At 46.7% G+C, this 17,251-nt stretch overlaps 1 protein-coding gene across 2 annotated transcripts in view; it reads left to right on the top strand.

Moving 5' to 3' along the window:
- Positions 1–17,251, top strand: part of OFD1 (OFD1 centriole and centriolar satellite protein) — a 635,354-nt gene that overhangs the window by 524,200 nt on the left and 93,903 nt on the right. For both annotated transcript variants that reach the window (XM_078657861.1, XM_078657862.1), the window contains one exon: positions 1,171–1,341. In XM_078657861.1, coding sequence (XP_078513987.1) covers positions 1,171–1,341 — 171 coding nt within the window. The remainder of the gene's footprint in view (positions 1–1,170; positions 1,342–17,251) is intronic.

Genomic DNA, 17,251 nt, shown 5'->3' with positions numbered 1-17,251 from the left:
AAAAAACACAAGTTTGAATCCTTAAAAATGTAATCTACATTTATTTTTGACATTGGTAAAATGTATTTACCATTTTTTAATTGCTGAAATGTAGATTTTGGGTTGTTAACATAAAATGGCAGTCTTATACATTTTATGTTTTGGTGCAAAAAAAGAAAATCCTGGTGTTTTTAAAGCTATTTAATGTATTGGTTGTCCTGCATTTAAACGAAAATTCCCATATAAGATAGTAAGGGCTGTTTACTTATTTTGGTCGGAAAATGTAACTTTCGTATTATTAAAAATTGCAGTTTTTCTTGTAACTTTTTAAAGAGTTTTTATAAATTGTATAAAATAAGTCCAAATGAATTCCTTAACTGTTTTCAACTATTGAGCTCTGGAAAAAAAAAAATTTGCAGGAGAAATGTCCAACAAATTATTCTGTATGGGAAAAAACATTCAATTGAAGTATTGAACTGAATGGTCAAATGTTCATAATTTAGCAATTTTCATGAAGTTCGAAATTAGGAATTCAGCAGTGGAATTTGCATTCTGCACCTCTCTCATTAAAACTCATATTCCCTGTTAACATCGTCAAACGTCAGTCTGGTCATCACACATTTTCTGATGTGAAGATAGCTGTGTCTCTCTTTTCATCTGATTTTTGTCAAAGGAGAAGAACAAGAGGTGGTCACTAATGTCTCCTTTGCTTATCCTGTGGACACTAGCAAATCCAATACACAAATTTACTCCTGTCTAGTGAAATGTTGCACATTCCAAGTGTGGCCTCCTTTTCTGACAGAAAATAGAACCAGTTTTGTGTAGATGTAGTCTGTTGACCAAGTTGTAAATTATGTAAACAGAATGTGTGTTCGTTTTAGGCTTCCAAATTTAATCAAATCATGCAAATTATGTTTCTTACCAGCCAGTGGAGGCATTTCAATCTGCAGTATGCACCATGTGTGCAAATTCATGTATTTATTTAGTAAGTCAATATTTCTAGCCATTTTGGACCTCGAGAGCATATTTTCTCAAATGATTGGGTCTGCAAAATCACATTATCTGATCCCATATATATTAACAATTTGATGCAGCTTAAACGCACACTAAGATAATCTGAAAATGTTTGTTAACCATAACTTCATGGCAGTCACCTTTCTGCTTTTAAGTACATCCTATTTTTTTTCTTAGAACCTAAGAGAAGAGTCTCCTAAACATGAAGAGAAAAAAGAAGACCTTGAATCTGAAAAGACGATCAGTGAAGTTCTTAAACGTGAAGATCTTTCTGCCAATCCCATTGCAAACCCATTGGAAAAATATATGCAAATAATTTTGCAAAATAGGGAGCAGGAATTGGATAAGGTGAGAAGTGATACATTATGAAATATCAATGGTAATATAGCACTGGGTGGCAATTTAGCCATCATGATATAAAACACATTATGCTTTTTACAGCACAATAAAGCATTTACATTAATTCTCTTAAAGCATATCCACATCCACTGGCTGTCTCCCTTACTAACTAATTGCAGGCGGAGACGATACTATTGGAGTAACGCATAAGTCAGTGAGTGACGTTAGGCAGAGCCACGGCTCCGATCCTGGAAGTGGGCAGAGCCACTGGTGCTTAAGGGCAGTGGCCTCCAAAGAAAATCTTTGGTTCCTGGCACTATTTTTTAGAATTGTTCATTTTGTTAGTGTTATTTCTAATATTTACAGACTAAGCAGAGCTTTAGATATGTTGCAGTAAACTGGTTGTACTCAATAAATTGATCCTCCTTTTCTAACCGATGCATACATTGGACCATAAATACATATATTAGAATTTATCTGGTGGCCACATGTAGGCATATATGCCTGTAGCCCTAAGTTATCCATGCATTTAGGGTTTGCAGCTTATATAACTGTAGATCACATACTTTGCATACATCTGCCATCTAGTGTTGGGCTTGGATCATTGCGATTTTGTTTTCTTCGGAGAAGAGGTTTCTGTTTCAAGAGGAATTGAGATGCCTTCCCCTGAAGCCCACAATATATCAGAGCCCAGACTCCACTTTACATTGTGGTTTTCCCACCAGCAGATTTGGATTCAGACATGTCCAGGACATCGTTGAAGAACATACCAAAGTGCAAGCCTTCATGGAACCAGTGGTTGATGGACGAAAAGTTTACAGCAAAAACATGTTACAGTCTTAGACTACTTTAATGGTGAATCAATTGAAGGTTATATAAGAAGGATTCATTTGTGTGGTGTGCATGGAGAATACAATGTATGTTGCCCATCCTGTAATCACAAGTTCCCATTTTCATACTATGATATGGATCTGTAACCTCAGTTTACTGAGGAACCTCCACAAAAATGCATGTTCGGCCTGTAATTCCTTTTCATCCAAAAAGACGATTCAGCACAGACTCGACACTAGTTGGGTGCATTACACTGAAATGCAATGACAAGATTCTACCAAGCCCCCCTCAACAATGATGGCGCGGATGGTTGAAGGATTTATTTCGGACAACAAAATGGATCATCCTCTGGTAGCCTGGAAGTCATAGAGGGGCTGAATGCCACATCTCCTCACAGAACTGTTACACTGGAGATGATTCTTCAGGGCTTCTCGCGAAACCCGCGCCTAAGATAAAGACCACACCTCAGGATTCCAGTTCAGACACAGCGTTGTGGGAATATCAGTGCCCGAAGGTGGAGCCAGCACTGAATGATATTGAGGATAGCCCTCTGGGAATCAACATCAGAGTCCCAACTGAAAACCCAGAAACAGTACTGGGAGCACTATGCCTTGCTCGAGGAACCATCCTTGAAAAAGCATTGACCATCAACCAGCCGCAGAGGTTAAAACTGATCAGCACAAATACAGTCTTTGGCAACAGAAACACCTTGAGTCTAGCTACAAGGCCCTCAACGCCAAGAGAAAGTTGATAAACCATTGACGCCAAAAACTCCTTTGAGGCAGTGTGCTTCTTCAACAACTATCACACCTACAAACACATTTTGTAGACACTGAGCAACCAGCCACCAGTCAGTGCACAATATAGATATACCCACAAACTGGATCACAACCTAGTATCACGGTTTACACCAAAGGTTCAACACCACATTGCTTTGCCATTCAATGGGGAATATGTATTTGGTCCTCAAGTGGACGAAATGCTTGAACAAATAAATTGATACACTTAAGGATATGAGTATTATTCCAAGCACATCCAAGAAAGGATTTTGCTGTCCACAAGCACAGGAGCTAAATCAGCCTTGGGTTCTACTAAACAGCAGTACCAATCACCACAAAAGTCCTATCAAGCGAGCCAACAGCAGACCAAGCACAGTACCAAAGAGGTGGATTTCATGGCAATAATAAGGGATGATGCTGAAGTGTCCAGGGCATGGATGTCACTGCAGCCAAGCAATGACCAACAGGTCATCCAACACCTGTCCAATGAAGAGTTGGGTTTTATTTACCTCAATGGCAAAGTATAACCTCAGATCGATGGGTGCTTTCCGTCATCACGCAAAGTTATTGCCAGTTTCATGCAAATCCACCCTAAAACCCACTACAACAATAGAGTAGGACTCTCAAACATCGCCAACTGCTGCTCAAGGAAATCCAAGTACAGCTTCAAAAAGGAAAAATGGAGATAGTGTCAGACAAACAGTGAAGAAAATGATTCTGCTTGAAATACTTTATCATTGCAAGTAAAGATGGGACTGTGTGCTCAGTTATAAACAAAAGGGACTTGAATTCATACATCTCTTCCAACCACTTCACGACAACCTTGTGGAACATCATACCTCTTCTATAGGAAGGGGACATCATACATCTTCTATAGCAAGACTTGGCAACTTTCATCCCTAAGTGTGTGTGTGTATTTCAATATCCCAATCTATCCTGCTCACAGCAAGTGGTGTGTGGAATATATTACAAATAAAGTTCTACTATTTAGAGTCACAGGTGCTCCACGGGTAGTCACACAATATCTGGTGGTTGTGGCAGCACATCTGAGGCACAACCATATTCATGGTTTCCCTGTACTTGAACAACTGGCTGGTAAAGTGAAGGAGTTGAGGGCAATCCTTTGCTAAGATACAGCAAACAATTGCCCTACTTCACTAATTAGGATTAGCCACCAATGTGAAAAAGTCCAGCTTTGTCCCCAAGTAATGCAAGCCTACATGGGGACAACACTCAATACAAGGACTGGAAAGCCTGTCTCAGCCTGGAGAAAAAAAATCCTTTCTGGCTACTTCTATTTATCGGCACTGGCTCCCATAACACCCTCTTCAAAGACTCCACGATATTGGCTTACAAGGATCCACTCTGAAATGGATCTATTCTTTCCTCAAGGAAAAAACCCACAGGGTCTCTCAAATGGATATGTTTCTTCCTCCCGGGAAGAACCCAAAGGGTCAGGCTGCCACCCTTCACATCAGAGACTAAGAAATTGATATATAGAGTCCCACAGAGATTATCTCACAGCCCACCAGTTTCAACAGATGCATGACACAGTTTAGCCAACATCAAGACATTACCGTCATCTGCTATTCCTATGATACCCAACTCATCCTCTCCCTGATGGACAAAACAGCCACCGCCATAATGTGACCATTACCGCAGACTGGATGCGTACCAGCTTCCTGCATCTCAACTCCGACAAGGCAAAAGTACTGGTCTTCAGGAACAAGTCCTTTCCATAGGACTCCACCTGGTGGCCGTCAGTGCTAGGACCCATACTCACACCGACACACCACGCAAGAAATCCAGGGATCATGCTAGACGACAAGCTCAACATGACTGCTCAAGTCAACGCAGTGTACACCTGCTTCCACATCCTACGCATCCTGCGAAAAATCTTCAAATGGTTGCCTCAGAATACCAGACGGACGGTCATGCAAGCACTCATCACCAGCAAGCTGGGCTACTACAACACTTTCTATGCCAGAATCACCAAGCAAGTCCTACACAGACTCCAGTACTTCCAGAATACCACTGGCTCCCCATTCACATGCAGAGCCAATTCAAACTTCTCATGCACACATACAAAGCCTGCACAACTTAGAACCAGAATACCAGCTGCATACACTTTCGCCAACTCACCAGACACCACGCTGTGCCTCACTCACACACATTCCCTGCATCTGTAAAAGCAAAACTGGAGGTCACTCATTCTCCTACATCGCACCCAAGACATGTAACAACCTCCCTCAACACATCAGAGCCTCCTCCTCACTTATTGAGTTCCGCAATGTGCGGCTGCAACGGAAAGTCTCCGCAGGACATGCTGCATTTTATGTTTTTATGTCAACTATATGAATTCCCTGCCAAACGCTATCTGGTCCCTCTTTTAAAAAAACGTAACTTTGGTCAGGTCCGCCAGCCATGATGTATCTACAATTATTGAACGAGGATTGCTTATTTTTTATTGTGGAATTCTTAAAATCAGTTGTTAAGTCTAGGACGTTTATGGACTTGTAATGAATTCGCTTTAGATTTTAATTAATTATTTATTAACTGTATGCTGCTATGGAGGTCACTTTAACAATGCACTGTCACTTTTTTTTCGTATTATGAACTGTAATAATTTTCCATCTAGTGCTCTAAATTATCATTGATTGGATATTGCTGCTGATAGTATTTTTATAATGTATTTTATTCCTGTTGTATTAGTTTGTGTAACTTTTATGGTTTGCAACCTAAACCGAATAAAGTTTCTTAGAATTGAATTGAATTGAGTTCCGCAGGAAGCTGAAGATCGGGCTCTTCGTATAAGCATCTTGGGGACCACATACCTACACTTCTGATAGATACATCTGCCGTGTGGATTCCTCACCTTGTGAATACCCCCTGTGTCAGCAACATTCGGAAATTCTTTTTTCGTAGCCTCGCGCCGACGTGGACTCCTGACGTCATAGAGACACGACCTCGCTCGCGACTCCGCTGACGTCACCGACGTCTATAATAGGCCCACGCCGGCGTGATGACATCAGTTCCCTTTTTTCCGCGTCGTCGACGCTAACGGTTATCGGGAATCTCTGTAGCCAACGGATACTTTGTTGTCTATATTGTTGCCATTTTCTGCTTCTCTGTATCCTGTCTCTTCGACAATGTCTTCGAAAAAGACCGGCTTCAAGCCATGTAGAGAATGTGGCAAAATGATGTCCATTACCGACCCACACAGCGACTGCATCTGGTGCTTGAGCTCGGACCATGATGTGGAGGACTGCTCTTCGTGTAAGAAGATGAACCCGAAGGCCCTGAGGGAGAGAGAGGCGAAGCTCCTGGTGGCTAAGATGAAAGCTGGAAAGGAGAAATCGTCGAAGTCTCGTTCTCGAAGGGCGAGGTCGAAGTCAAGATCGAGGTCGAGGTCTGGATCTCGAGGAAGGTCGTCTTCGAAGTCGGCTTCGGATCATGTTTCAAAAAAGAGGAAACATAAGAAGAGGAGACATGAGTCCCGACGTCGTTCTGGTAAGGAGTCGGGATCGAGGTCACCGAAGGTACGTTCGAAGGTGGTGACCGTTGAGGTTTCGGATCCAGAACCTGAAGGTGAGGCCTCCCCTTCTGAGTCACGGGCGCCGTCTCCGGCTCCGTCTCCGACTCCGAATCCGGCTCCGAGTCCATCTCCGGCGCCGTCCCCGGTCCGAGATGAGGAGGAGCCTTGTGAGGATGGGGGTTCCGCGCCCTTAGGTGAGCCGAATCCGAACGCTCCTCAGGACAGGCCTGAAGGTTTTCATCCACCATTTCCTGTCCCAGGCCAGGACCCTTCTGCGTTTCTCAACGCGATGTACGGAGTCTTTTCGAGGGTGTGGTACCCCTCTGGTGCACCTTCGGGTCCCATGGGTCCTTTGGCTTTTAGCTTAGGAGTCCCTCACTCCTACCCTCCGGCTCCGTTTATGCCTTACATGCCGGCTCCGACGCCGCCGTGGCATTTTCCGGCTCCACCGAAGCCGTCGACGCCGGTTCCGGCTTCGCCTGCTCCGAGTCGGCCTCGAACACATCCCTCTGAGCCTTCGGATTCGATCCCGACGTCGATTCCGAATCCGTCGGAGCCGGTGGTGGATCCGATGGCAAAACGAGTCAAGATGAGATCCAGAAGAGAGGCTCAACGCCTTCTGGAGGAAAGGAGGTTTTTGGATTCACAATCTGACGTTGAAGAGGGTGAATTGGATGAAGATGCTTTTGAGGATTTGGCAGAAGCAGGAAGCCTGGATTTCTCTCCAGAGTGGGAGTTACCCTCAGGTTCTAGCACTCCTTCTAAGGACGTTCAACCCTATCATTTGATTATGAGGAAGGCTGCCAGTCTCCTTAAGTTGACTTTGCCTACAGCAGAATTCAAATCTAATATTCTGACTGAAGTATTGCATTCTCCGAGTTCAGTGGTGGAACCTCTTCTTCCTTTCAATGATGCTCTGACAGAGCCCATTCTAGAGGTGTGGAAAAAACCTTTGTCGGCTCCAGCTGTCTCTAAAAGTGTAGCCAGAAGATACAGGGTTGCCCCTGAGGATCCTGCCTTTTTAACCTCTCATCCTTCACCGGAGAGTTTGGTCATTCAGGCTGCATGCTCCAAAAAGAACGTTAGTGCTTTCCCTCAGGTTCCTTTTGAGAAGGAGGCAAAGAAGCAGGATCAGGTGGCAAAGAAGTCCTTCTCCTCTGCCAGTATGGCATTGAAGTCATCAAATGCCACTTGCTTGATGGGGAGATATTTACACGCTCTGATGGACTCTTTGCGTGTTCTTGTTCCAAAAATTCCTGATGACAGCAGGAAGGATTTTGAGGAAGTCATCTCTGACGCTCAGGCAGCGGCTCGCCAGGTCATTCAGAGCGGTTTGGATACTGTAGACTCTGTGGCGCGCATTATGGGCACTGCTGTAGCTACTAGGAGGTCTGCCTGGTTGAAATCTTCTGACTTTTCGGCTGATGTTCAGGCGACATTATTAAATCTTCTTTTCGATGGTTCAGGCCTTTTTGGGAAGAAGGCTGATGCGGCCCTTGAGAGGTTTAAAGATAGCAGGGCGACTGCTAAATCCTTGGGTCTTCAAGTGAGAGGCTCTTCAACTGGCAGAAGATTCAGGGGTTTTGGCCGCTCTTCCTTTCGGAATTTCCGGCAAGGCCAGCAGCAGCAGCAGCAACAACAGCAGCAGCAAAACTCCTTGTACAGGTCATACAGGGGAAAGCAAAGAGTGCGTCCTCGTGGACGTCAGGCCTCTTCCTCCTCCACTTCCTCCAACCCCCCTGCCCCTGAGAAGCAGCCCTAGATCCGACATTCAGGATCATGTGGGTCCGGTTGGGGGTCGGCTTACCCATTTTCTACAGGATTGGGAATCGGTTACGTCAGATCTTTGGGTTCTCAATCTTGTAGAAAATGGGTATGCCCTTCCCTTTCGGGAATTCCCTCCCAATTTCCCTCCTTGCCAAGGGTATTGCTCCGAGGAGCATCTGTCTCTTCTGCAAGAGGAAGTTTTGACTCTGATAAGAAAAGGTGCGATAGAGGTGGTCCCAGAGCAGGAAAGGGGTCAGGGATGCTACTCCCGGTATTTCCTGATTCCGAAGAAGGATGGCAGGCTTCGTCCAATCCTGGATCTCAGGATCTTGAATCTCTATCTGAAGCAGGAGAAATTCAAGATGCTCACCCTTGCTCAGGTTCTTCAAGTGCTGCAAGAAGAAGACTGGATGGTGTCGCTCGACTTGCAGGATGCTTACTTTCACATCCCAATCCTGAAGTCGCACAGGAGGTATCTCCGTTTTACGGTGGGATCGCAGCACTACCAGTTTGCGGTCCTTCCGTTTGGACTTACTACTGCGCCTCGAGTCTTCACCAAGGTGATGGCAGTGGTGGCGGCGCATCTCAGGAGATCAGGGATTCCAGTATTCCCTTATTTGGACGACTGGCTGATCAAAGCGGAGTCGTCAGAGAGAGTGCTCCATCATTTGCGAGAGACAACCCAGTTGTTGTACAGGTTGGGTTTTTCAATAAATGTACTCAAGTCTCACCTGGTGCCCTCCCAGCGCAACCTGTTCATAGGTGCGGTACTGGACACAACCGTATGTCGTGCATTCCCTCCCCCTCAAAGGATTCGCGACATACGGGAGATGATTCCTTTGTTTTACAATGGAGCGGTCGTTCCGGTCCTGAAGGTACTTCGCCTGCTCGGTCTGATGGCTTCATGCATTCTGTTGGTCAACCATGCACGCTGGCACATGAGGGCGCTCCAGTGGTGCCTCCGCAAGCAGTGGTATCAGCACAGCGGAGATCTCAGGGAGTCAGTGAGGATCTCCAGAGAAGCTGCAGCGGATCTGTCTTGGTGGGGCGTGGAAGGCAATCTGTCCCAAGGAAAGCCTTTTCAACTTCCCCCATCGGTGGCCACGGTGATAACGGATGCATCCACTCTCGGGTGGGGTGCTCATCTGGGGGATCTGGAGGTCAAGGGCCTTTGGTCTCCAGAGGAAAGGTTGCTTCACATCAACCTTCTAGAATTGCGGGCGATACGTTTGGCGCTCAAGGCCTTCCTCCCTTCCCTTCGCGGTCAGTCTGTTCAAGTCCTGACGGACAACACGACCGCGATGTGGTACGTCAACAAGCAGGGAGGGGTAGGGTCGCAGTGTCTCTGCAGAGAGGCTCTGCGTCTCTGGTCCTGGGTTCAGGACCATCAGATTTGTCTGATGGCAAATCATCTGGCCGGGGTTCTGAACGTTCGTGCAGACAGTCTCAGTCGGCAGTTCTCTGCCGACCACGAGTGGAGGCTTCACCCGGAGGTGGTTCACGACATCTTTCGGATGTGGGGGACTCCTCGGGTGGACCTGTTCGCCACTCACGAGAATGCGCACTGCCTGTCGTTCTGCAGTCTCCAGTATCCGATGCAAGGAGCCTTGGGGGACGCGTTTCAGTTGAGTTGGAGAGGTCAACTCCTTTACGCGTTTCCCCCCATACCCTTGATTCCTCGGGTTCTGAGGAAGATTCGCCAAGACCGGGCCCAAGTCATATTGGTCGCCCCGGATTGGCCAAGAAGGGTGTGGTATACAGATCTACTCCACCTCTCCTCTCACCCGCCGCTCCGTCTCCCTCTCAGGGCAGACCTCCTCTCTCTGATGGAGGGGCAGGTTCTACTCCCCCACCTCCAGACATTGCACCTTCATGCCTGGAGATTGAACGGGGCAACCTGAATTCCTTTTCCCTTCCGCCTGACGTTGTGGATGTCATCTTGTCAGCCAGGCGTGACTCCACTAAGTCCATCTATTCTTATAGATGGTCGAAATTTGTCACGTGGTGTGGGGAAAGGTCTGTTGATCCTTTGAAGGCCCATTTGTCTAATGTTCTCCAATTTGCCCTTTCTTTGGCGCGGCAGGGTCTGGCGGTTGCCACGGTAAAGGGTTACCTGTCGACGCTGTCGGCTTTTCTCTGCTTGCCTGACCAGCCTTCTCTTTTTAAGTCTCCTGTGGTCTTAAGGTTTTTGAAGGGTCTTACTAATATGTTCCCTCCTTCACCTTTCATTGTGCCTCAGTGGGATTTGAATCTTGTATTGACCTTTTTGATGGGTGCTCCCTTTGAGCCTCTCCACAAATGTCCCATGAGGCTTCTTACCCTTAAGACAGTCTTCCTGGTTGCAATAACCTCGGCAAGGAGGGTTAGTGAGCTTTAAGCTCTTAGTTCCAAGCCCCCATTCCTGACCATTCATGCTGATCGAATGGTTCTTAGGGCCAGGGCTGCTTTTCTGCCTAAGGTGGTAACTCCCTTCCATCTAGGACAGTCCATTACCCTTCCTACCTTCTATCCTCCCCCTCACCCTTCCAAGGAGGAAGAGAGACTGCACCGTCTGGACCCTAAGAGGGCGGTGTCCTTTTACTTGGACAGATCCAAGGACTTTCGTTTGGAAGACCAGCTCTTCGTTGGATTTGCTGGCTGCAAGAAAGGAAGAGCGGTCCATAAAAGAACTTTATCGAGATGGATCGTCCTCTGCATAAAGATCTGCTACTCTTTGGCCGGTAAGGAACCACCAGAGGGTATAAGGGCTCATTCTACAAGAGCTAAGTCTTCATCCTCAGCATTGGCTAGAGGTGTACCTGTTGAGGATATTTGTAGGGCGGCAACTTGGTCTTCCCTCCACACTTTCGCGAAGCATTACTGCTTGGATTCCGAAGTGAGGAGGGACGGCCACTTTGCTCGCTCTGTCCTTCAGGATTTCCTGGTTTAGAAGAGTGGACACCCTCCTCCGGGAGTGGGGACTGCTGTGGGACTCTATTCACAAGGTGAGGAATCCACACGGCAGATGTATCTATCAGAAGAACAAGTTACTTACCTTCGGTAACGCTTTTTCTGGTAGATACTATATCTGCCTGTGGATTCCTCACTGACCCACCCGCCTCCCCGTTGTCCACTCTTCTATGCCAGAGTTACTGTAATGTAATATATATATATATTTTGTTGTCAAGGAAATGTTTCAGTTGCTTTCCTGCTTTTGCTTAACACTGTGTGTTTTGCCTTGAGTATTGTGTACTGTGTATACTTGTATATTTCTACTGTCATTGGTCCGTCCGTGTGCCTCGATGGCACGGAAAAAAGGGCGGAACTGATGTCATCACGCCGGCGTGGGCCTATTATAGGCGTCGGTGACGTCAGCGGAGTCGCGAGCGAGGTCGTGTCTCTATGACGTCAGGAGTCCACGTCGGCGCGAGGCTACGAAAAAAGAATTTCCGAATGTTGCTGACGCAGGGGGTATTCACAAGGTGAGGAATCCACAGGCAGATATAGTATCTACCAGAAAAAGCGTTACCGAAGGTAAGTAACTTGTTCATCTGCCCAAACGCCTGGATACACTTTGGGGTGATTAGTGCGATATGCAAATCCATATAACATAATATAATATCAGACGTTGCAACCTCTGGCAATGAGGATAATTATGAAACACTTGGGATTGACTGCTCCATGGGTTGTGTTAGGACTGCATGCCAGTTTGTACATGCATACACTCCAAGAGTGTTTGACCAAAAAGTGATTAAAAGTGACTGGGATTTGAAAGGATCTAGTGTTTGGTGCAGCACAGTTTTCATATAGACAACATGATAGTAATGTACTGCATACAAAAAGGAGGAATGCATTCAACCACCTAACCGAGTTAGAGCAAGAAATCTAGCATTGGACAAAATGCCATTTAATACACCTCCTGGAACACATGCCAGAGGTTGATAAGAATGTAAACTGTCAGAAATCTCCAATCAGGCTGCATAATTCCTCCAATGGGGAATGCCCATAGCCGATCTGTTGCAACACACATGAATGCAAAAAAGCCAAAGCTTGTACACTCACCAACAGTCAGTGGGCAATGCATTATGAATGAACTGGTCAAGGATATTTGCATACACTTTTCCCTCCTACCGTTTATCCCTTATGTGATCAGGAATATGCAGCAGTCACATATAAAACGTATTCTAGTGACGCCAACTTAGTTGAGACAGCCATGTTCATCTCTTCATCATGACATGCCCATCTAGGGGTGCTTTGACAGGGCTGCCACGTGGGTCAGTGAGAGCGTGGTCTTTGGGAGATGTATGAACATCTGTGCGTGAATGGGATATATGTGTATGGGTGAATGAGAGTCTGTTGTATGTGTTTGTGGCACAGGATATACCTTTTTGCCTCATGTGGCACTGTTATATGTATAATTCAAACATACAACTATTTTTTATATGGGAGAATTTTAAAGTGCATAAAAATGTTCTGCAAAAAACTTTCATAATATGAAACATTTGTCTGCATTTTAAATTTCTCCCACTTAAAAAATGGCTTTATTTTTTAGTTATCAATATGACACCGTTTCTACGAGCCATTGAAGCAATTTGCCTGCTGTGTGTAAATGCGACACTTTGAAATGGGAAAAAAAATTAGAGTTAACTTTTGAATTACCCCTTGCACATCATTCCACAGAAACATTTTTTATAGCTCTCCCATGTCGACGAGGACGTCACAATGGCATAGCTCCGCTCACGACTCCCCGTGATGTCATCAGAGCCATAAGAAGACCTCATCGGCATGCTGACGTCAGTTCCCTTTTTTCCTTGCCATTGAGCGACATGAACGGTTTCTCTAGTTCTCTTCATTACTTTGTGGTTTAACATTGTTACAGTTGTCTGTTATTACAGCAGTGTGATGGCTATTCAGAAAAAGCCTGGTTTTAAACCTTTTAGGGAATGTGGGGGACATATGTCCATCACGGACCCTCACGATGATTGCCTTTGGTGCCTGACGTCTGACCTCGACTTTGAGGGATGCTCTTCGTGTCCCTGTATGAACCCGAAGGTCCTCAAGGAGAGGGAAGTGAAGCTGTTCATGGCCTGGGGAAAGAAGCAGAAGAGGGTGTCGGAAGAGTACAAAGTTGAGGTCCAAGTCACCGACGCCCCACACCTCGAAGTCATCGAGGAAACACAAGAAGAAGCAGTGCCATGGCTCCATACATCGCTCTTCTAAAGACAAGTTGCCAAAGTCAGGGTTCCCAGCCCTACGGGATCACAGGAAGGATGAGCTCTCGCCATCCCATTCCCCACTGGTGACTGCGGCTCATCCTCCAAGGGACTCACTGGTGCCCAGGGAAGCGACTCCTTCGCCACGACCACTCCGCCCCGGGCTTCAGTGTCTCCGGCGCCACAGTCAGACCCAACCTTACGACCTCGGTCTGTTCCAGAGCAGGCAGTTCCGGATCCGTGCCCACCTTTTCCAGCTCCGGATCGTATGCATTTTTTAAATGCAATGTACGGCATGTTTGCCAGGGCGACTAACCCTTCCGGTGTGCCTGGTGTCCCCGGGGAACCACTTTCTTTCAACAAGGGCTTACTTCGTCATTATGCCCAGGCACCTTTTATGCCTTTCATGGTAATGACCCCTAATTGGCTTCACCTGATGCCGAGGTTCTCAACACCGATTCCGTCCCAGGAGTGAAGAATGCATTATTCTCTGTTGCCGTCGGGCTAATGTCCGGTGCCATCCGACTTCATGCGGCACCTCCAGCCATCCCTGAAGGGCCTCCATCGACGCCAGTTCCGAAGTCACCGGCGCCGCGTCTGGCGCCGCCGGCGCAGATACCAAAAATAAGATCAAGAAGGGAGGCACAGAGGCTTCTAGAAGAGGAAGAATTCTAGGGGCAACAGTAAGAAGCTGAGGAAGGGGAGATAGTGGATCTCATGCATGAATTTGAAGGGCTTCAGGAAGCTAGTGGGCAGGATACTTCGCCAGAGTGGGAACTCTCTTCTCCTAAGGCTCTTCCTTCTCAGGAGGTTTCTTACTATCACTCTGTCATCAGGAAGGCTGCTGACCTTCTAGGTTTGCAGTTGCCCACTGCAGAGGTCAAGTCGAATATTCTGACGGAGGTTCTTCACTCTTCCCTCATCGGTGATAGAATCTTTGCTTCCGTTCAATGAGGCTTTGACGGAACCCATTATGGAAGTATGGCAAAAGTTTATGTCTGCCCCAGCTGTATCCAGAACTGTAGCTAGGTGATGCAAAGTTTCGCTTGGGGATCCTGCCTTTTTATCAATGCACCCTTCACCCGAGAGCTTGGTGGTTCAGGCTTTATGTCCGTTGAAGCAATCTTCAGTATAATTTCCGTCTATTCCGTGGGATAGGGACTCAAAAAACTGGAGCAGTCGCCCAAAAAAGTTTTTTCATCAGTCAGTATGGCTTTAAAGTCGACTAATGCTACATGTCTGCTAGGACGCTACATCCATGCGTTGATGGACTCGTCTAAGGAAGTGATTCCTAAACTTCCAGAGGATGTCCAGGGCCACTTTGCAGAGGTGCTGACGGACTCTGAAGCTGCGCCCTGTCAGGTTATTAAGTCTGGGCTTGACATGGCAGACTCCGTTGCTAGAGTGATGGGTTCCTCGGTGGCAACTAGAAGGCATGCCTGGCTGAGAGGATTAGGTTTCTCTCCAGATGTTCAGCCCACACTTTTGGATGTTCCTTTTGATGGCTATAGACCTTTCGGAACCAAGGTGGACTCAGCACTACAGCGTTTTAAAGACAGTAGAGCTAGCTCTAGATCTCTAGGTTTGCAATCTCAGCCTAGGAGTTTTGGATACCAAAGATTTCGGGGCTTTGGAAAAGCTGCTCCATTTCGAGCCCGACAGCAGCAGCACTAACAACAGAACACACTGTATAGAACATACAGAGGGAAGGGTAGAGGTGGTCTGCGGTAATCTGCTTGCCAACAAGCCTTCTCCTCCTCCTCCTCTCCTGTTCCCCCAACTGGCTCTGCAGGGAAGCAGCTCTAGATCCCCCATCTTAGGGCATGTTGGTCCCATGGGAGGTTGGGTGTCCCATTTTCTACAAAATTGGAAATCTGTTGCATTAGATCTTTGGGTTTTGAATCTTGTAGAAAATGGGTATGCCCTTCCTTTGTGCGAGTTTACCCCTCCTCTCCCCCTTCGCCATGGCTGGTGTTTGGAGGATTATCTGTTGACCCTGCAACAAGAGGTTCCGTCCTTGCTACAGGAAGGTGTGATAGAGATTGTACAGGGAAACTGGTCCCTATATTTCCTGATCCCCAAAGAGGACGGATGATTGAGACCGATTCTAGACCTCAGGATCTTTAATTTTTACCTCAAACAGGAGAAATTCAAGCAGGAAGACTGGATAGTGTTGATCGATTTATATGAATTCGTACTTTCACAATCCCATCCTGGAGTCGTATCGGAAGTATCTCCATTTTACAGTGGGGTCTCAACCCTACCAGTTTGCGGTCCTCCCGTTCAGTCTTACATCCGCATCACGGGTCTTCACAAAGGTGATGGTGGCACATATCAGAAGGTCGGTGATTCCTCTATCTGGACCACTGGCTGCTCAAGGAAAAGTCGCCAAAGATGGTGCTTCATCATCTGCAAGTAACAATACAGCTATTGTTAGACTTGGGTTTTTCTGATAAATGTACCCAAATCTCACCTGGTGCCCTCTCAGCGCGACCTGTTCATAAGGGCACTACTGGACACTACTTTGAGTCGTGTGTGCTTTCCCTCCTCCTCAGAGGATTCTAGACATCCAAGCTATGATTCCAGTGTTTCAAGATGGAGCAGCTGTTCCAGTCCTGAAGGTTCTGCGCCTGCTTGGTCTGTTTGATTCCTGCATACTTTTGGTCAAACCATGCACGCTGACATATGAGGGCACTCCAGTGGTGCTTCCTCAGGCAGTGGTTTCAATACAACGGGGATCTCAGGTATGTGGTCAGAATCTCCGGAAAAACTGCAGCGGAGCTGTTATGGTGGAGTGTTCCAGGCAACCTGTCTTTAGGGAAGCTGTTTCAACCTCCTCCTCCGGTGACCACAATGATAATGGCTGCGTCCACTCTGGGGTAGGGAGTTCATCTCAGGGATCTAGAGATCAAGGTCTTTGATCTCCAGAGGAAAGATTGTTTCACAACAGTGTAGAATTGCGGGCAATACGATTGGCTCTCAAGGTCTTTCTTCCCTCCCTTTGCAGTCAGTCACTTCAGGTCCTGACAGACAACACTATCTCAATGTGGTACATAAACATACAGGGAGCAGTAGGGTTGTATCGTCTCTGCAGAGAGGCTCTGCGACTCTGGTCCTGGACCATCAGATTTAGGTAATTTCAAATCATCTGGCCAGGGTGTTGAAATTGCGTGCTGGCAGTCTCAGTCGGCAATACTCGGCGGATCACAAGTGGCGTCTTCATCTGGAGGTGGTCCATCACATTTTCAGAACGCACACTACCCGTCATTCTGCAGTCTCCAGTATCCGATGCAGGGAGCGTTGGGGGAACATTTCAGTTTGTTTGGGGCACACAGCTTCTTTAAGCATACCCTATGGGTCTGAGGAAGATTCGCCAAGACAGAGCCCAAGTCATATTGTTCGCTCCGGATTGGCCAAGAAGAGTGTGGGACACAGGCCTCCTTCACCTCTCATTGCACCCTCTGCTCAGTTTCCCTCTCGGGGCAGACCTCCTCTCGCAGCCACAGGGGCAGGTTCTACTCCTCCACCTCTAGAGTCTGCACCTTCATGCCTGGAGAGAAATCAATTCTTTTGTAAAAATTATTTATTTAATAATCATACATTTGTCAATGTTTTTTACCTGTGCTTTTATGGTATTTTACCGAAATAAAGATTTTATGATGATGATTGAACAGTGCAACCTGAGTTCTTTCTTGCTCCCTCCGGATGTGGTGGATGTTATATTATCGGCCCGAAGACCCTCCACCAAATCTGTCTGTTTTGGTAGGTGGGTAAGTTTGTTAAATGGTGCGGAGAGAGATCAGTTGATCTTTTGC

Source organism: Lissotriton helveticus, chromosome 8 (assembly GCF_964261635.1).
Source record: "Lissotriton helveticus chromosome 8, aLisHel1.1, whole genome shotgun sequence".
NCBI classification, from domain to species: Eukaryota; Metazoa; Chordata; class Amphibia; order Caudata; family Salamandridae; genus Lissotriton; species Lissotriton helveticus.
Note: the sequence above shows the minus strand (reverse complement) of the source record. Positions and strands in the feature narration are given on the sequence as shown.